A 20,989-nucleotide genomic window follows, 5' to 3' on the forward strand; every position below is an offset into this window, starting at 1 on the left:
TCATCAATTTTTACATATATATATATTGTACATTCACATCAGTCCCTAACCCTCAAGGAGCGTACAATCTAAGGTCCTTAACTCACATTCATACATACACATCCTAAGGCCAATTTAGACAGGTGCCAGCATGTCTGTGGAGTGTGGGAGGAAACCGGAGTACCTGGAGGAAACCGACACAAGCACAGGGAGAACATGTAAACTCCAGGCAGGTGGCACCGTGATTGGGATTCACACCAATGACCCTAGCTGCCAGTGTGATGCCCTATATCATGTATCTATCTATCTGACCACAGCTGGTCCTCTCACCAGGACAGCAACAGAAGCAGCCAATCGCATTTGCACTAGATCCACCACCCATGGATACATAGGAATTGATTTACTAAAAGCAAATAGACTGTGCACTTTGCAAGTGCAGTCACTCCAGAGCTTAGTAAATTATTATTATTATACAGGATTTATATAGCGCCGGCAGTTTGCTCAGCGCTTTACATTATGGTGGGAGACAATACACGAGACAGTACAGTAACAGTACAAATTCAATACAAGAGGGATTCGAGGGCCCTGCTCCTTGGAGCTTACAATCTAGGAGGGAGGGGACAGAGGTACAAGAGGTAATAACTGTGGGGGATGGAGTGGTTGGAAGAGTAGAGGATTCCAGTATTAGCTGAGGGCGGGGTAGGCTTCTCTGAAGAGATAGGTTTTCAGAGTGTGCCTAAAAGTGAGCAGAGTAGGCGATAGTCTGATGGATTGGGGTAGGGAGTTCCAGAGGATGGGGAAAGCCCTGGAGAAGTCCTGGAGACAAGCATGGGAGGAGGAGACAAGGGAGCTAGAGAGTAGGAGGTATTGTGAGGAGCGGAGAGTACGGTTTGGGTGATATTTGGAGACAAGATCGGTGATGTAATTTGGGGCAATGTTATGAACGGCTTTATATGTCAGTGTTAGCATTTTTAATTTTATCCGTTGGGCAATGGGAAGCCAGTGGAGGGATTGGCAGAGAGGGGGGGCGGATACAGAATGGTTAGTAAGGTGGATCAGTCTGGCAGCAGCATTCATGATAGACTGAAGAGGGGATAGCCTGCGATGAGGTAGGCCAATGAGGAGGGAGTTACAATAGTCAAGGTGAGATATAACAAGGGAGTGAATGAGCTGCTTAGTGGTTTCCGGGGTTAGGAACGGCCGTATCTTGGTGATGTTGCGGAGGTGAAGTCTACATGAGTTTGTCAGTGATTGGACCTGGGGCTGGAAAGACAGATTGGAGTCTAGGATGACACCTAGTACTCTGGCTTGAGGGGTAAATGAGGTAAAGCTTAACTTTGCAAAGAGTACCCAATCAGAAGCAAGGAAAATGTAAAAAAAAAACATCATTTCTGCATGCATGTGATTGGATGATGGAAGTCAGCATAGCTTCTGTTCATTTACTAAGCTTTGGAGCAACTGCACTTTGCAAAGTGCATAGTCTATTTGTCTTTAGTAAATCAACCCCATAGCCTTAAAAAACTCCCTTTTGTCCTATTTTGTGAGGTTCAGAGCCAGCCCAGAAAAATAGAGAAGAATTGGAAGCACAAGTCCCAGAGAGACTCTACAGTCATTTCTGTATTAAACACATATAAAAGCATAAAGGGAAAACTGAATGTACACATGTGGTAACTCTTACTGACTGCTCACTGATTCTAGATTCGTTTATGGACGGAAGGCATTGTTTGTTGGATGGAATTGCATTGTGTGCATTGTCTAGCTGTCACATGGAACCCAGGTAGACAGAATGTTTTCGGAGAAGATTTTTTTCTTCACTCAAAAGGATAAAGCAGATTTTCACTTTAAATATTTATGAAGGATTTTGGGTTCTGCCAGCGATCTCAAGAATGTTCAGTAAGCTCTCGCACGCTGGCAGATACAGGGTAAACCGGAGGACTGCCACAATCTGCTTGCAGCCTGCCAGTCATCCAATAATCCCAGATTTGTGGTGCCAGCCATATTTTTATATTAGAGCATCTTGTGTGGGGATTGAGGACTTTCATAAAAAGCCGATGACATAACATCTTAAAGAGAACCTGTCAGTTCCACCAGAGCAGCACTTACTGAGGCAATAGGCTAAACTCCAGAAGTCAGCTTCATCAATATACATGTGGCCAGGACCGAACAATTTTACCAGCAGAGTGAGAGAATTACATTATATTTTATATATTTTACACTAGAATTTCCATTATAGCTCAAAAGGAATCTGGAAACTTAGGTAATATAACCCAGCATTCTGTTAAAATGGTAATAAACCCAAAGCCAAATATGTAATTTATTGTAGTTTACCAATCAATAGATTGGTAGCTGCATTAGTTTTCCTTTTTTTAGGCTTTTTTTCAGCACCAACATACCTCCTGTATTAGAATGTCCCCAATCTAGATGAATGAGCACAGGGGACGCAGCACCCGAGCACTGCCCGAGAGCCCAGGGTCAGTAGGGGGCCCCATGAGATTCCCCTGGTACCATTTTTATAGGCTTTTTTGAGCTTGGGCAAGGATACAGGGGCCCCATGATCCCCTATTGCCCAGGGACCCCATGAGTTGTCCGTCCGCCCCTGGTTAGATGTACTAGCGGATTTAAATACACCAACAAATTGAAGCCAAACTCCAGCTAATAATTTATAATCAGTTACAGCAAACAGGTTTTTCTTTTGGAATAAAGTTTTACATAAATAAATAAAAGTTGAACTTTGTAAGCACCCCTGCCTGTATTAAATGGTTTGTCTCATCCTTGTAACTGATACATTCTGCTGGAGAGCTTATTCAATTGAAAAAACAGACTTGCTGGCTGGAGATTGAAATAGAAGAAAGCCAAAAAAAAGATAGAATGCAGCTTCAGGCCAGAGTACTTGGTGTCATTCTGGACTCCAACCTATCCTTCCAGCCCCAAGTCCAATCTTTAACAAACTCATGCAGACTCCACCTCCGCAACATCGCCAAAATCCGCACGTTCCTAACCCCAGAAACCACTAAACAGCTCATCCACTCCCTCATCATATCACGACTCGACTACTGCAACTCCCTCCTCACTGGCCTGCCTCGCCGCTGGCTATCCCCGCTTCAGTCCATCCTGAATACGGCTGCCAGACTCATTCACCTTTCCAACCGCTCCGTTTCCGCCACCCCCCTCTGCCAATCCCTCCACTGGCTTCCGATTGCGCAACGGATCAAATTCAAAATCCTAACACTGACGTACAAAGCCGTCCACCACACTGCCCCGTACTACATCACTGACCTAATATCCAAGTACCTCACAAGACCTCCTTCTCTCTAGTTCCCTGGTCTCCTCCTCCCATGCCCGCCTCCAGGACTTCTCCAGGGTGTCACCCATCCTCTGGAACTCCCTGCCCCAACCCATCAGATTATCACCTACTCTCCTCTCCTTTAGGCATACCCTGAAAACCCATCTCTTCAGGGAAGCCTACCCCACCCCCTGCTAACCTGCCGACCTCCTCCACTCTTCCTACCACTCCATCCCCCACAGCTATCTCCTCCTGTACCACTATCCCCTCCCTCCTAGATTGTAAGCTCCAAGGAGCAGGGCCCTCAATCCCCTCATGTTTTGCATTGTATTGGTATTGTTCTGTCACATGTTCTGTCCCCCTTTGTAATGTACAGCGCTGAGCGAACTATTGGCGCTTTATAAATACTGTATAATAATAATATTAGATTTAAGAAATGGTAAGCTGCAATATAATAAATGTTTGCTTTTGGGTTTATGTGCAGTGCAACTGCAGCATGCTAGTAATATGACACTTTCAGTTATTTATGTCACAGTTCTCCATCTGCCAATGCCTTAATCTGCTTCTATCTCCAGAGAGATGGTACCATCTTTGTCAAGGCATCACCCAGATCAGCGTCTGCTTAATGGGCTGAGATGCCGACTCAGAAATGACAATCGTAAATCCTGGGGCCGTGCAGTTCTTACCTGTGTTCACAAATTTCTGACACAGATCAGCCCCTGCTGCAGCCTTTGGAATTACTACAAACTATAATGTTGGCATCTGTTCACTGGGGGAGAGGAGACTCCTTATATACCTCTTTGTAATAGACTGATGACATCTTCTCAACCTAGGCAAAGTCACCAAACTGGAACTCAAGGAGGACTTTTCTTTTTTAAAAGTTGTCGTTTTTCTAAAAAAATGACACTGTTGCTGTATATTGGGATATTTCAGAAATTCATGTAGACTTACAAAGTTCCTGAAAGGTTCCATATTTAGGCATTGCTCTCCATCAATCCAAACAATCCGATCAAAAGATTTCCCATTTAAACCAGTATTAGTGACGTATTTATTTTATGACCTCAATGTGGCACCACGGTTATTTCGGACCAAATGTTATAAGCATGTGTGATTGGATCAAGTGGCAAGTTTGTTTTTTTTTTAGAAAAGCAGTCCAAAAAGGACAAATCAAAAGGACTGTAGTTAGAAATGAAATAGTGTCTAAAACGCAAAACAAAAAAGTAATATATAGCAGTTTTTATAGATCATTTGGGGCTTTTTATGCGGTGGCTGCATTCATTTTCCTTTCTAAGGTTTATTTCTTTATATGTTCCTGGTAATCCTGCCAGAAACATTTCACAGTGACAACACTCCCTCACTGCACTGTATCTATAGAGGAGGAGAAATGTCACTGTAGGCTGCTCTCCCTATGTGAACTACAAACACCCCCACATCTCCAATACATAGAGCGGAGGTGTTTGTAGATGACAGAACATAGCTGTGAAAGCTGACTTTTTTTAAGATTTAAGTTTGGTGCACAGGAAGTTAGGACATTTGATTTCTGGCAGGATCAATTTCTATTTTTCTGTACTTAGCCTGAAAAAAAAACTAAAGTAGCCACCACATACACTGGTAAGCTGCAATGTATATTTCTGTTTTTGGGTTTAGGTATTCTCTAAAGTCAAATAAATATTGTACATAAAAAAAGCACAACTGTCAATAAGTTGGCCCCCGTAACCTGATCCAGTAAAGCAGACATAGAACAAAGTGCAGCATCGGAAACATTGCATGTAATGTACACGCAGAGTGCAATCCAAGTACAAAGAACCAGAAACGCGACACTGATTAAGTCAGATACAATAAATGGCGTGCAGAGGGTGGAGCAGGCAGGACGGGTTGGGTTGAGTACACACTGACAGTTCCTTGTGCTGTGTCCCTATACACTGACTGTATACATCTTATATCCCAGCAGACTCCAGCCAGCAGTATCCACCACAGACTAACCAATGTAAAGTGGAGACCCCCAGCGATCAGAGTGCGTGACAGCAGGATGCTGGAGCCAAGCCGGCGCTTCTCCTCTGGATGGGCGCAGGGATCCCGTAAGTAAAAGAATATCTGCAATCTCACAGTCGTTACATTGTTGCTTGTCACTCCCACAGTTTGTCTTAGCTCCGACTAGGCATGATGGAATCAGGAGCAAAACAGGTTCATCAATTTTTATGATACTCCGAAATATTTCTGCATAGTTCCAATTGTTTCCTATAGCATCTAACAAATGCTCGCACAATCCTCAGAAAGTTCTTTAAATTAATTTTAAAATTATTTAAAATCTTTAAAATAAATGTTTTTAACTGTGATTGACTCATCAGCAGTTGTTGGTACTTTCTGCAGATTTTCATGCTGAATAGGTGCCTCTCGTCTGGGTACAATACACATTGTAATGATCACAAACAGAGAGAAGCATTCCACCAATGATAGCTCAGTGTTTGGTAGATGCTGGAGAGTTATCAAACACATTACCTATCAGGGATTCTATTGGTGGCATACCTGTGCTGAATTTCTTGGTTTGTACAACTGCCACAGTGGGTTCCCACTGTCCTTGCACCAAGTTCCCAGGTCTGCACACTATTGTACCCATTATGAGGGGCTCCCACCTTCCCTGTACTGAGTTCTCAGGTCTGCACACCTCCTGAGGCCATTATAAGAGGCTCCCACCATCCCTGCACTAAGTTCCCAGGTCTGCACACCTATTGTACCCATTATGAGGGGCTCCCACCATCCCTGCACTGAGTGTCAGGTCTGCACACCTATTGTACCCATTATGAGGGGCTCCCACCATCCCTGCACTGAGTGTCAGGTCTGCATACCTGCTGTATGCCTTATGAGGGTCTCCCACCACCCCTGCACTGAGTTTCAAGTCTGCAGACCAACTGTGCCCATTATGAGGGTATCCCACCACCCCTGCACTGAGTGTAAAGTCTGCAGACCTGCTGTGCCCATTATGAGGTTAGGGTATCCCACCACCCCTGCAATGAGTGTAAAGTCTGCAGACCTGCTGTATGCATTATGAGGGGCTCCCACCATCCCTGCACTGAGTGTAAAGTCTGCAGACCTGCTGTGCCCATTATGAGGTTAGGGTATCCCACCACCCCTGCACTTAGTGTAAAGTCTGCAGACCTGCTGTATGCATTATGAGGGGCTCCCACCATCCCTGCACTGAGTGTAAAGTCTGCAGACCTGCTGTATGCATTATGAGGGTCTCCCACCATCCCTGCACTGAATATCAGTTCTGCATACCTGCTGTGCCCATTATGAGGGTATCCCACCACCCCTGCACTGAGTGTAAAGTCTGCAGACCTGCTGTGCCTATTATGAGGGTATCCCACCACCCCTGCACTGAGTGTCAAGTCTGCAGACCTGCTGTGCCTATTATGAGGGTATCCCACCACCCCTGCACTGAGTGTCAAGTCTGCAGACCTGCTGTGCCCATTATGAGGGGCTCCCAGCACCCCTGCACTGAGTGTCAAGTCTGCAGACCTGCTGTGCCCATTATGAGGGGCTCCCACCATCCCTGCACTGAGTGTCAGGTCTGCATACCTGCTGTGCCCATTATGAGGGTCTCCGACTATCCCTGCACTGAATGTCAGGTCTGCATACCTGCTGTGCCCATTATGAGGGTATCCCACCACCCCTGCACGGAGTGTCAAGTCTGCAGACCTGCTGTGCCCATTATGAGGGGCTCCCACCATCCTTGTACTGCGTTCTCAGGTCTGCACAACTGTTGTGCCCACTATGAGGGGCTCCCACTATCTCAACAGGTTTGTAAACCTGCTCTCCCATTATAGGAGGTTCCTACCAGCCCTACTGAATTCTGTAAGTTTATGTTCCATTAATGGGCAATTCTATTCTGAAAGTGGGCTGTTTTAAAAAAAAAAGCAAAATTGCCCAAACCATTGCTGTGTCATATCTGAGTCAAGTGAGGCTACAAGAGGACCTAAGCGGATTTACACACCAAGAATCCTGCTGTATTTGTTGTCTGCCGCCTGGAAACTGCCCACCTCTGTACTGTGTCAGGAGATACTATGTAGCATTTACAGAAGGAGAGTAACAATGACAGCTGAATGTTTCTTTGAAGAAAGATTGACTTTCAAGTCCAAATGAACTTTCAGTTTAAATCAGCTAAATACATTCCAGGTGCATAAAAACAAAAAGGTATGTTAAAGCCTTATGCAGGCCATAGATGGGATGAAAACCAGCCATTTAAAAAAAAAAAAATAAATAAATAAAAAAAATCAGCTGATTTTTGTCCCGTCTATGGCCGGCAAATATAATAGCGGTGTCCCTGTAGAGAGCTCCGCTATTATATTTGACATTTAAAAGTATAGCAAAGTTGCAACATTGTATCTATTTGTATCCATTTTGGATACAGATGTTTCTATTCGGATACAAATAGATACAATGTTGCAACCGCAATACTTTTAAATGTCAAATATGATAGCGGAGTTCTCTGCAGGGACACTCCGCTATTATTTTTGACTTTTAAAAGCAGTGCGGTTGCAACATTGTATCTATTTGTATCCGTATAGAAACAACTGTATCCGCAGTGGATACAAATAGATACAGATGTTCTTCTTTGTCTTAATCTTCTTTCTTCTTTTCCTTCTTCTTGCAGGTCACGGCTTATGCGCATTTTTGTTAATCGGTAAAATGATCGGCCGATCTGCCCATCATTGCGTGAAAATCGGCTGATCGACAAAATCGGCCGTTTTTTTCCCCACATAACCGATTAAAAAAATGTGTCAAAATCATGAAAAACGGCCAACAAATTCACCCACTAACGATCCGAAAATCGGCCGATTATTCTTTCGGACGAATTGTCGGCCCATTGTCGACCCATCTATTGCCTGCATTAGTTTGTTTTGTTTAGAAAGCAGCCACATCTTGAGTTGAAAAGCCTGTCCCCTGCCAGCATGCTGCAGAGAAGGACCCTTACCATCTGTGTAAAACTAGTAAGCACGGCACCACCTGCCTGGAGTTTGCATGTTCTCCCTGTGCCTGCGTGGGTTTCCTCCAGTTTCCTCCCACACTCCAAAGACATGCTGGTAGGTTAACTGGATCCTGTCTAAATTGGCCCTAGTATGTGTATGTATGAATGTAAGTTTGGGACCTTAAGTTGTACGCCCCTTGAGGGTTAGGGACTGATGTGAATGTACAATATATATGTAAAGCGCTGCGTAAATTGACGGTGCTATATACCTGAAATAAATAATACATAAATAGCCAGTGGTCTCCCCGACATGCTCCAAATTAGTCAGACCTGTATAGCTCTCCAATTAGCAAAACCTATTTCTCTGCTGATTGGAAATGTCTAGCTCTGACTCAGCAGGGGGTGTAGAAGACCTTTGCAGAGAGCCCACTGCCTCCACCCAGAGAAGAAGTTTCCTTGTCTGCAGCATGCTGGCAGGGGACAGACTTCTCTAACAGGCTGTGGCTGCTTTCCAAAGACACTGAACACCTTTTGTTTTGATGAACCTGGAATGTATTTAGCTGATTTAAGTTGAAAGCTAATTTGTGCTTTACCTGAAAACATATGGCATGGGGCATTGTGCTATTACAGAGATTGAGGCATCCTCATTATTTAAGTACCAGTATGTCTGCTTATTCCCTCTCCACCAGTTAATTACAGCTGAGAAACAGATTAATCTTCTCTAGTGTTACTTTCATCTTTCCCAATAATGGATTTTATTATTTTGTACCTTATTAGTAACCAGTTAAGCATGAAAACATCTAACAGACAACAACATAAATACTCAATTTAAAAGAAAAATGTGTTGTGCACAGACAAATATGTGAGAACTTGTTATTCTGGTGCAACAAGGCATTAAAAACACTTTTTGTCCAGCAATGTCACTTCAGATACTCCCATTTGTAAGGTAACTACCAGCAGAAAACAAAGTATAGGTGGGTGAATCTGTGAAATAAAGTTCAATGATCAAACTAAATATTTGCAGCAAGAATTTTACTGAAATATGTTTCCGCCTTTAATTAGAATGTAAATTTATCTGGCAAATTGCCAAATGTCCTTGAAAACCAAGAAAAAACAAATCACTTTTCCAGATGAATTAGGTTGACGATTAAACGTGAAGTGAAAAATACTTTATTATTACCAATCTTCCTGGAAGGGTAAAATAAAGAGTAATGGAAGAGCTGAAATAATTTGATTTTCTCCAAGAAAACGTAGGTATACGACCTTTTTGAGTGCTGATCGATGACCAAAAAATGTTGTTACCAGCCAAGATGGAGAATTCAAGTTCAGTTTGGATTGTTTTCCTTGCTTGCAGAAAGCATGTGGCCAAAGGGCTAGACTTTTGGCCATGGGACCACAGGGAGCCTGGAGCAGCATGTTCTCCAGGAAAGGTATCCAAGCTCCCCTGTTAATCTTTATTGATTCACCCGAGCTGTTAATATTGCTTTAAATTAACATTTGAAAACAGGTCCATATTAGAAGCAGTACATATTCAGGAAATAACCCCTGGCTGTTAATGTGACGTCACCCGAGGCTCCTAAATAACTACAAATGAACACAAATAGCTCGATAAATCACAAGTTCCTATGTTCTCCAGAAATGTCTAATGTGCATCAGCTTGGTGCAAAGGAAGAAGAAAATTATGGGGGGGGGGGGGAATAACATGAATCACAGAATATTTATTAGAAGACATTTGCTGTGTTTTTCTGCACAGTTGTAGCGTTTACTGAAATTGAGACATTTTAACCACTTCAAGTCCGGACAATTTTATCCCCTTCCTGTCCAGGCCAATTTTCAGCTTTCAGTGCTATCACACGTTGAATGACAATTGCGCGGTCATGCAACACTGTACCCATATGAATTTGTTTTCCATTTTTTTCAGACAGATAAAACTTTATTTTGGTGGTATTTATTCACCACTGGGATTTTAATTTTTTTTGCTATATAAATGAAAAAGTCCAAACATTTTGAAAAAAAAAAGGTTTTCTTATAAAATTTTGCAAATAAATAATCTTTCTTCACAAATCTTGGCCAAAATGTATTCAGCTATCTTTTTAGTAAAAAAATAACCCAAATTAGTTTATAACCAAAAATTATAATTTTTCAAAAATGTTTTTTACATTTTTGTTTTTTTTTGTATTATTATTTATGTTTTTTCACCATAGTGACACTGTACTACTAGTGGGGGGGTGATAAAGATTTTTTTTCCTTTTTTTTACACTGATTTCTTTTACACCCACAAAGGCTGTAAAAGCAATCATTTCTCCTTCTCTCTGGCTGCATTCTTGCAGCCATTGAGAAATACTGTGAGAGCTGTAATTGGTCACAGCTTGTCACATGGCACAAGGCTGTTGTGAATAGCCTTGTACCATGTGATCTCTGTGATCATTCACAGATTTCACAAGTAGTAAGCAATGATGTCAGGAAGTGACATCTTGCTTACTACTATTTATGTGATCACTGATTGGCCAATCAGTGATCACATGAATTGGGACCTCACACAGAGGTCGTGTACAGCGATCGGTGCCGCGCACTCCCAGGGAGCGCGTACAGGCAGTGAATGCGGGGGCCACTTCAGCAGTTTGGAGCGGTTTATTGCAGACTCGCAAGTGATAAAGTATAGTGGCATGCGAAGGTCAGTGTTCACATAGGACTGCGACTGACAGGCATTTTTGCATTGAAATCAATGGAAGGAGTTTTTGCATTGTAGTCAACAGCAGAATTTGCATCGATGTCAATGGAAGGTGATTTTGCATTGAAGTCAATGTAAATGCAGTAGCCAAAATCGCACCTCTGGTGAAATTGAACTAAAACCGCAATGCTAAGCACACAGAAAGGCATGCGTAAATCGCAGTGTCATTTCAGCATGCATATGTGTGAACCCAGGGTAACTGAAAGGCCTACAGCCTTTTTGCCATAGCATCAAACATTCAGTGCAACTGGTAAAGGATGCCCTCTCATTTATCTTGGTTAAAGAATTAAACAGAATATATAGCAGAGTATAATTAAATCATAACAAATTGGAAAATCACAATAATTCCCCTAATACCTCCCTGGCACACAGAAATCAGCAGTGATATGCTGTTTATAAACAATTTTAACAAAGAAAGAGCAGTACTTTCAGAATATTCTACCTGATAACCCCTTATGATCCTCTGATGAAGTCCTAATGATGTGATGCGTTGGCTAAAGTAATTAGTGGCATTATGTCTTATGTACACAGGTGTTTAGAGAACAATATATTGATAATGCTATTTAGGTCAGCAAATATTTTTTTAATAAATACTGCTTTGAGTGCCTCATTGGGGAGCAATTAGGAACAATCCAAAGAAGTGGGAATCTCTTTATTTACGAAGAATTGATGATATTCCTTCCCCAGTGTATGCAGCCAATCGATATTGGGGAACAGACCTTTTAGGGCACAAAGTCTGTCATAAAGGCGGTAACTGTTGGCCTATTCGTGGTGGTGAACTAGAACTCAGAAGCAGTATATTTACCATAAAAATTAGACACAGAAGTGGTAGATTGGAAATACTACAGATTTGTCAAATACTTAAAATTTTACAATAGTGCTGAAATTTTAATAGCTTCTGTCATATAATTTAATAACTTGCACATTGTTTTAGGAGATCTTAGGATAATCTAACTGTATAATAAGATATAGTACAGCCTGGGCCATACTCTGATTTCACATGGCCCCACTGTAAAATGTTGATCGGGAATCCAACTAGTTATAATATACTTCCATTTACACCCCTTTAAAGTGTATAAAAAGGTAAAACTTTTTTTTGGCTAGAGTGGGAAAGGTTTAGTGTCTCTTTCAGTTTTTCATTTTGTCTTTGTCCCCACTGGGGATATTCCCCTTTTTTTAAATTATAATTTTTTTTGTTTTAATCAGTAAAATATAGCAAACAGGTGTCAAGGTATCCATAAAAAGTACATATGGACTGCATGAATACAGAGGATATATCTTGTGATGATACAGTGTAAATACCGGCCAAAAGTAGAATCTTTTACTGTGATTTGGTAATCCCAGTGTTGTCTTGCTCAGCAAGTCCACTGTTAATAATCAGTTTTAGTTATTCAAAGAGACTCCACTGGCACTTAAGGAGAAAGTTACAAAACAAAAGTTGAGCAGCAATAAAATGATATTTTAACAAAGGGGTATTATTGTGTGCCATCACCAGATGCGAAGTTCAGAAGCTAGGTTGTGTCTGGGTTTATCACGTTAATAACAATGTCTCAGGTCTACAGCAGGGTCCTCTGTATTTAAGGACATGGGGCAGAAAAAAGAAAGAAAAAAGGGGGCTTATATGGCAGCTTTCGCCACCTGAATGTGTCCCTAAGCTTTTTTCCCTACTTCTATGGATCGTAGGAATGCAGTTTGTTCTGCACTCCTGTGACCGGTTTTCAGCTCACGTCACTCAGCTGGTCCAGGCTCTCGATTGATTCCGACTTTACAGTTGGGATCCACTCAAATGCCTGAATCAGCAGCTGGCTGCTGAGAGCCTGAGCCAGCCACTTCCTCTGCTCTACAGCCCAGCACTCCAGTGAGCGCTGGAGGGGCAGAGTAGAGAGCGATGACTGACAGTCACTGGCTCTCTACTCACTGAAGACTGAGAACTGAGCGATCAGAGGTCTTTGATCGCTCAATTCTCAGGTTTAGAAGCAACTGGCACAGATGCAACATTGGATCAATGCTGCAGCCACCTAGGTACTGTTTTTTTTAAGAACCCATACTTTTCTTTAAGGGCTTGTTCACACAAAATTTCTAACTTTTACCAAATGCTCCTACAGCTTTAGTATAGGTGTTAGACAGGCGTTAATGAGCTTTAGTATGGGCATTAGACTGGCTTTTTACAAAGGCTCCCCAAATGCCCTATGTGCAGTTTTGAAGTGTTTTGTAAGTGTTTTACAAGTGTTAAAACTCCACCACATATAAACTGTAATAAACTGTAATGTTTAACGTTAATGTAATTAATGTGCAGCAACCGAGCCGTAGATGCCCTGCAAGCGCCTGCCAGTGCGTTTGCCAAACATCACCATAGACTTTAAAGGGAGGCGATGAAAGGCTTCAAACTCCTCCTGACTAGACATGAGGCTTCAATGAAGAAATGCTACTAACCTGTTTTGATAATGTGAACAGCACTGTGGGCTGCCCATAGTATCATTTGCATAGGTGTTTGAGGAGCGTTAACTCCTGTCCTTAAGGCCTATTAAGGACAGTATTTTGAAAGGGCTTGATATATAGATTCACCTGTTTGTCCCATGGGTTCAGATTCAGAATACATTATTAATCCCAAAGGGAAATTGTTAAAGGAGGGGATATCCAAAATTTTTGTCAGGAAAACAATAGGGGAGGGGAAATCATTTAATGGGGACAAATGTCCTGGTGATAACTGTCTCAGATGGGAATTCCCCCATCCCCGCTTTAGGTACATATCTTCTTATATCCCTTAGCATCCTCTAAATGGGAAATTAAGGGATATTACCCCAGTTGGACACAGACAACAAATAACCTGATAGAGGTTTTAAGCCTCTCCTACATACATGAAGATGGTCTGAGCTGGGTGGGTGCACGTCTACAGGACTCTGGTGGCCCCTAAAATTGAACATCGGCAAATTGCAGCTAAGGAATATGAATGAATTACTTCATAGTCCACACAGCTCTATACATGGACACCCCACCTCCCTGGCCTTGGGTCTCATAGAAGTTGTAGAGACCTCTGCACCTGTAGTTACAATCTGAAGTACAACATAAAGATGTAGTATTTATCTATATTAGGACATAATAGCATGAGACACATGGTATTGTATTCCTATTTGTTCTTACTGAACCGACAGCACGCAGTATTGGCCAGGCTTACACATTTGTTGCCTCTACAGTCCATAGAACCAAGACACACTATGAACAGGAACTGATCAGGACAGAAAAATTTGCTTTGTGATGGATACAATGCTGTTAGCGGTTATTGGAATTGGTTTCCTCTCTGTATCTGTCTCTCTCAAGTCAGATCCATTTATCAACGACCCAGAGGGAAGACAAAGCGCAAAGAGAAACAGCCAATCGTTTATCTAATGAAAGATTCATACATCTCGCTGCAGACACTTTGAAGCTAAATAGAAAATTCACAGCCAAGAATGTGGAAGCCTCTGTGTATAAGAGTTGCGCAACCTGTGGCCTCAGGGCTATGCTGGGGTATGCTGCCTGGGCGATTCCAATCTCAGGCAACTGAGAGGTTTAACTCCTTGAAATCAACTCAGATTGATTAACATCAGTTGAGATTAAAATGGCCTTTGTGGTTTAGCCCTTAAGGAACTGTTGTACTTTTAAAACATATTAGCTCTTTTAACAGAGAATTGTCATGAGTATAAAATGGGGGGATTCCTTTGCTGACCGGGCTAGTTGCCTGGCTGTGTGCTGATGCAAAAGAAATTAAAAATTAGGATTTTTTATCAACCTGTATTTGCTGCATTATTCTTCCAAATCTCTGGATCTAAACCCAGTGGGGATTATTTACTAAAATTTGAGAGTGCAAAATCTGGTACAGCTGTGTACAGAAACCAAGCAGCTTCCAGTTTTTTTTGTCAGAGCTTAACTGAACTAGAAGTTAGGCTGGCCATACATTATACAATTATCTGGAGATTTTTGGTTTAGATTTACCAAAAACCATATAATAGGAGGACAAACCTAAACAACACTTTCAGTTGTATCTAATTAGGTAAGCCCTTGCACTACACAGTTGAAGGTAAAACTAAAGGAAATTGGGCAGAAAATTGGAAGATAAATGTATAATGTATGGCCAGCCTTAGAAGTTGATTGGCTACCATTCACAGCTGCACCAGATTTTGCTATCTGCAGTTATAGTAAGTCTACCCCAGTCTGTCTGCAGTCTACACTGAACAATGTAGAGGGCAATGTGACTGCAGACCAGGACTGAGAACAAGGATGGTTTCTTCCCTATAGACCTGTTGGTTTAATGTTAAACAGGCCTGAAGCCATACATTATAATTTCTGCACTGTACTTTTGTAATCACTATAGAAACAGATCACAAACAGCTGCAACAAAGCATCCCTTTCAGAAGTTAACCCCTTCGCGCTGGCGCCTCCCAGTCCTTTAAGAGTTTCAGAAGCTGGGAGGAGGGGTGGGGTTTTAGGGTCATGTTACTGCCATGATTCGCCATCACATGATCAGCAAAGGTCTTGATCGAAAGAGGAGATCGGACCTTTCCGTGAGTACCGGACATGTGTGCTGGGCGCAAGCTCTCAGCAAATATGTTTTTCTTAATTGCACGTAAATGTGCGGCCACTCGGCGTCAAGGCCCAGATACCGGGAGGCCGCACATTTGCGTGCGGCCAACGCCAAGAGGTTATACTACTAACCTCTTCCTGACCATGTAACCCATATATGCAGCGGCAAGAAGGGTGGCAGAGCTTTCTGTGCTGAGTGCGTGCTCACTGAACACTCCCAGCACAGTACCTGAGCTGTCTGGGACGGCTCCCCATCTCTAGTTATGATGACTGTGACAGCATTAGGCTGTGCACCCCAAAGCTCAAACACATACACATGCACACACCTCAAAAAAATTAAAGGAACACTTTGAAAACACATCAGATCTCAATGGGGAAAAATCTCATGCTGGATATCTATACTGATATGGACTGGGTAATGTGTTAGGAATGTAAGGATGCCCAAACATTTGATGGAAATGAAAATTCTCAACTTACAGAGGACTGAATTCAAAGATATCCCGAAAGTCAAAGTGAAAAAATTAGGCAGCAGGCTAGTCCATTGTGCTAAAATTTAATTGCAGCAACTCAGAATGGTACTCAGTAGTTTGTATGGCCCCCACGTGCTTGTATGCATACCTGACAATGTCGGGGCATGCTCCTAATGAGATGAAAGATGGTGTCCTGGGGGATTTCCTTCCAGATTTGGACCAGGGCATCAATGAGCTCCTGGACAGTCTGAGGTGGAACCTGGTGGTGTTGGATGGACCGGAACATGATATCCCAGAGGTTTTCTACTGGATTAAGGTCAGGCGAGTGTGGAGTCCATTCAATGGTATCAATTCCTTCATCCTCCAGGAACTGCCTGCATACTCTCATCACATGAGGGCGGGCATTGTTGCACACCAGGAGGAACCCAGCACCCACTACATCAGAGTAGGTTTTGACAATGGGCCCAAGGATTTCATTCCAATACCTAATGGCCTCCTAGATTGTAAGCTCGAAAGAGCAGGGCCCTCGTTCCCCTCATGTTTTGCATTGTATTGGTATTGTTCTGTCACATGTTCTGTCCCCCTTTGTAATGTACAGCGCTGAGCGAACTATTGGCGCTTTATAAATACTGTATAATAATAATAATGGCAGTCAGGGTGCCATTGTCTAGTCTGTAGAGGTCTGTGCATCCCTCAGTGGATATGCCTCCCCAGACCATCTCTGACCCACCACCAAAACGGTCTCACCAGACCCTTTCACTTCTGTCACATGTGCTCAGGGTAAACTTGCTCTCATCTGTGAAAAGCAGAGGGCGCAACTGGTGGACCTGCCAATTCTGGTGTTCAATGGCAAATGCCAATCGAGCTCTATGGTGATGCACAGTGAGCACAGGGCCCACCAGAGGCCACTCTCATGAAGTCTGTTTCTGATTGTTTGGTCAAAGACATTCACACCAGTGGCCTGCTGGAGGATATTCTGTAGGGCTCTAGCAGTGCTCATCCTGTTCATCCTTTCACAAAGGAGCAGATATCGGACTGCTGATGGGTTAAGAACTTTCTACGGCACTGTCCAGCTCTCCTAGAGTAACTGCCTGTCTCCTGGAATCTCCTCTATGCTCTTGAGACTGCTGGGAGACACAGCAAACCTGGCAATGTCACGCATTGTTGTGCCATCCTGGAGAAGTTGGACTGCCTGTGCAACCTCTGTAGTTTCCAGGTACAGTGAAGGAAATAAGTATTTGATCCCTTGCTGATTTTGAATGTTTGCCCACTCACAAAGAAATGATCAGTCAAAAAAATCGAATGGTAGGTGTATTGTAGCACTGAGAGACAGAATAGCAACAGAAAATGCAGCAGAAATGCATGTCTAACAAATTATGCACTAATTTGCATGTTCATGAGGGAAATAAGTATTTGATCCCCTTCACAAAACATGACTTAGTACTTGGTGGCAAATCTCTTGTTGGCAATCACAGAGGTCAGACGTTTCCTGTAGTTGGCCACCAGGTTTGCTTACATCTAGGGAGGGATTTTGGCCCCTCCTCTTAGCCACCAAACCTTAATGACTTGGAGAGGATCTGCTGACGTTTGGCAACTCGAACTCAGCTCCCTCCACAGATTTTCAATCGGATTAAGGTCTGGAGACTGGCTAGGCCACTTCAGGACCTTAATGTGCTTCTTCTTGAGCCACTCCTTTGTTGTCTTGGCCGTGTGTTTTGGGTCAATGTCATGCTGGAACACCCATCCACGACCCATTTTCAATGCCCTGGCTGAGGGAAGACGGTTCTCACCCAAGATTTGACGATACATTGCCCCGTCCATCGTACCTTTGATGCAGTGCAGTTGTCCTGTCCCCTTAGCAGAAAAACACCCCCAAAGCAGAATGTTTCCACCACCATGTTTGACAGTTGGGATGGTGTTCTTGGGGTCATAGGGAGCATTTCTCCTCTTCCAAACACAGCGAGTTGAGTTGATGCCAAAGAGCTTGGTTTTAGTCTCATCTGACCACAACACTTTCAACCAGTCCTCCTCTGCATCATTCAGATGTTCAGTGGCAAACTTCAGAGGGGCCTGGACATGTGCTTTCTTGAGCAGAGGGACCCTGCGGGCACTGCAGTATTTCAATCGTTGTCGGTGTAGTGTGTTACCAATTGTTTTCTTGGTGACTGTGGTCCCAGCTGCCTGGAGATCATTGACAAGATCCTCACGTGTAGTTCTGAGATGATTCTTCACTGTTCTCATGTTCAATGACACTTCACGAGGTGAGATCTTGCATGGTGCACCGGACCTAGGGAGACTGACAGTTGCTTTGTGTTTCTTCCATTTGCGAATGATTGCACCAACTGTTGTCACCTTCTCACCAACCTGCTTGGCGATAGTTTGGTAGCCCAGTCCAGCCTTGAGTAGGTCTACAATCTTGTCCGTGACATCCTTGGACAGCTCTTTGGTCTTTGCCATGGTGGAGAGTTTGGAATCTGATTGTTTGATTGCTCCTGTGGACAGGTGTCTTTTATACAGGTAACAAAATGAGATTAGCAGCACTCCCTTTAAGAGACTGCTTCTAAACTCAGCTTGTTACCTGTATGAAAGACACCTGGTAGCCAGAAATTCTGCTGAATGATAGGGGATCAAATACTTATTTCCCTCATGAACATGCAAATCAGTGCATCATTTGTTAGACATGCATTTCTTTTGATTTTTTTGTTGCTATTCTGTCTCTCAGTGTTACAATACACCTATCATTCAATTTTTAGACTGATCATTTCTTTGTGAGTGGGCAAACATTCAAAATCAGCAAGGGATCAAATACTTATTTCCTTCACTGTATCGCCTCATGCTACCAGTAGTGACACTGACCCTAGCTAAATACAAAACTAGTAAAAAACATTCAGAAAAGATGAGTAGGGAAAGAAATGTCAATGGTCTCCACATGTAAAACCATTCCTGTTTTGGGGGTCGTCTGATTGTTGCCCAACTAATGCACCTTTTAATTTCATTAACACCAAAGCTGTTGAAATGGATTAACAACCTCCTCTGCTACTTAACTTACCAGATCAATATCCCAGGAGTCAATTAGACTCTGATTAAAAAGTGTTCCTTTAATTTTTTTTTTTTTGAAGCAGTGTGTGTGTGTGTATATATATATATATATATATATATATATATATATATATATATATATATATATATATATATATATATACACACACACACACTCTTATTGCAGAACCGGTCAGTGGGAGTTCTTTCTTTCGATTAGGCTGTGTGCACGCACACCTCCTGTGCACGCTTACGGTGACAGCCAATCGCATTGGTCATGTAATCTGTATACCTTCCCAGCCCCCACCATAAGACCTAGTTAAAGTCATTATAAACTGTAAAATAAACAAAGCATATCCTTTTATAGTTTATATTTGCCTCAATCTAAATCACCTAGTGTGATTTGTCTCCTCTGCCATTCCTCTGCTACCTGCATGACTCTTCTGAAAGGTTTTGCTGATACCAGTTGGTCCCATCCCCCTCCAATGCTCAGCAGGTGATTGGCAACTTCTGCTGTGAATGTTTCCCTATGAAACTGTGCAAAGGGGTGCATCTTTCCCTCCTCTCAGGTCCCAAGTTACAATTAGCTCTCCTTTCTTTGGTGTGCAGTATGTGACGTCAGATCCCTGCACCTTGCCTGCTGGAGCTCAGAAATAGCCTTTGATGTGTGCGTTTTAGAAGGCTGTAGAGAAGAAATGGCAGCAGATAAACTGGTACAACTTATGTAGGAGGGTTTGTTTAATCTCTGAATATCACCCAAGGCTTGCCACCTCAGGGCAGGAAGGGGTTAAAGTAAGATTGTAAGTTTTGAGGCTTCCATGGCTGACCTACTAATTTACTGAACATATTTCTCTATAGTTCCCAGAAAAAAAGCTGCACAGAGTCATAGGACAAGGATCTGCAGATCTACCCAGAAGCACAGATTCAATTTGGTTTTAATAGGTTGTAGCAAGGACAGATCAATGATGAACTGAGCTTTTTCCAGGTGCAATTACCAGCCCACTGAATGGATGTTATTTCTTTTAGGTGGGAGGTCAGGGGAGCAATACAAAAGCAACTCAACCACCTGTTTTTACCACCCGTGTGAAAGAGGCCTAAATCTGGTCCCCAGGTGGATATAAACACACAACAGAATACAGCTCTGTATTCAATAATATATCCTTTTTTTTTTAAATGCAAGCCATGTAAGTACCTGAATGTAACTAGGTATCAGACTCCGGCAGTGCCACAGAACTCAGGTGGGAGAATGAGAAGCACCTGGGGCCAGTAATTTGTGCTGCAATGCTTGTGGGATAACAAGGACAATGCTGTTAGGAGGAGAGAGCAGAGTGACAGAGAAATTAGCTCATCAATCTGTCATTTCTCCTGTCCAGTCACAGATTAGAGGAGGGACAAGACCTGTGTACTAAACTGCAGCAGAGAAAAGTCAGGTCTTCTGCCCTGCCAGATAAGACTGTGCTGTGTAGCCAAGCTGTGTAAATCTCAGGAATGGATAGACAAATATACAAACCCTTTGGCTTTCATACATGTATGTCATCTGTGTATTTGGCTGTTTGCTTGGAGTTCAGCTTTAAAGTAATATAAAAACAACTGCTCTAGGTACATACAGCTCAGGCATCTGACTTCATGATGAAATGACACCCTGTCATCCTCCCCAGCAGTAGCCTGCTCACACGTTTGCTCTCCTGAGGCATGAAGTGAGCGGTGGGACGCACTTCCCCCTGGAGGAGAGCGCTCGCTAAGGATCTAAGCTGTCCTCGATGTCTCCGGTTCCTGCTTTGTGAATTATTTAAGGGAACAATGCAAGAGAGAGGGAAGAGCTCACTTCTCACATACATGGCTCAGTTTTCAGCTGCCAGTCTCCCAGCTGCCAACATTTTACAATAACTTCCAGGGATGTTCTCCTGCTAATTCCATCAACCCAGCCGCCCTCAAAGAGCAACAAATTATAGGGCATAGTT

The 20,989-nt window shown here is 42.8% G+C and overlaps 2 protein-coding genes across 5 annotated transcripts in view; one reads left to right on the forward strand and one right to left on the reverse strand.

Annotated features, from left to right (window-relative positions):
- The window catches only part of CACNA2D4 (calcium voltage-gated channel auxiliary subunit alpha2delta 4), a 303,483-nt gene that overhangs the window by 111,532 nt on the left and 170,962 nt on the right, over positions 1-20,989 (reverse strand). The window lies entirely within an intron of this gene.
- LRTM2 (leucine rich repeat transmembrane protein 2) overlaps positions 1-20,989 on the forward strand; it is a 96,064-nt gene that overhangs the window by 48,346 nt on the left and 26,729 nt on the right. The window contains exon 2 of one of the 2 annotated variants that reach the window (XM_089671814.1): positions 5,211-5,340. In XM_089671814.1, the coding sequence (XP_089527940.1) occupies positions 5,292-5,340 (49 nt within the window). In that variant the 5' untranslated portion in view covers positions 5,211-5,291. The remainder of the gene's footprint in view (positions 1-5,210; positions 5,341-20,989) is intronic. The other variant, XM_089671816.1, reaches the window with a different exon arrangement.

Source organism: Staurois parvus, unplaced genomic scaffold (genome assembly GCF_062004578.1).
Source record: "Staurois parvus isolate SC_StPar_1 unplaced genomic scaffold, SC_StPar_1.0 ptg000114l, whole genome shotgun sequence".
Classification (NCBI taxonomy): domain Eukaryota; kingdom Metazoa; phylum Chordata; class Amphibia; order Anura; family Ranidae; genus Staurois; species Staurois parvus.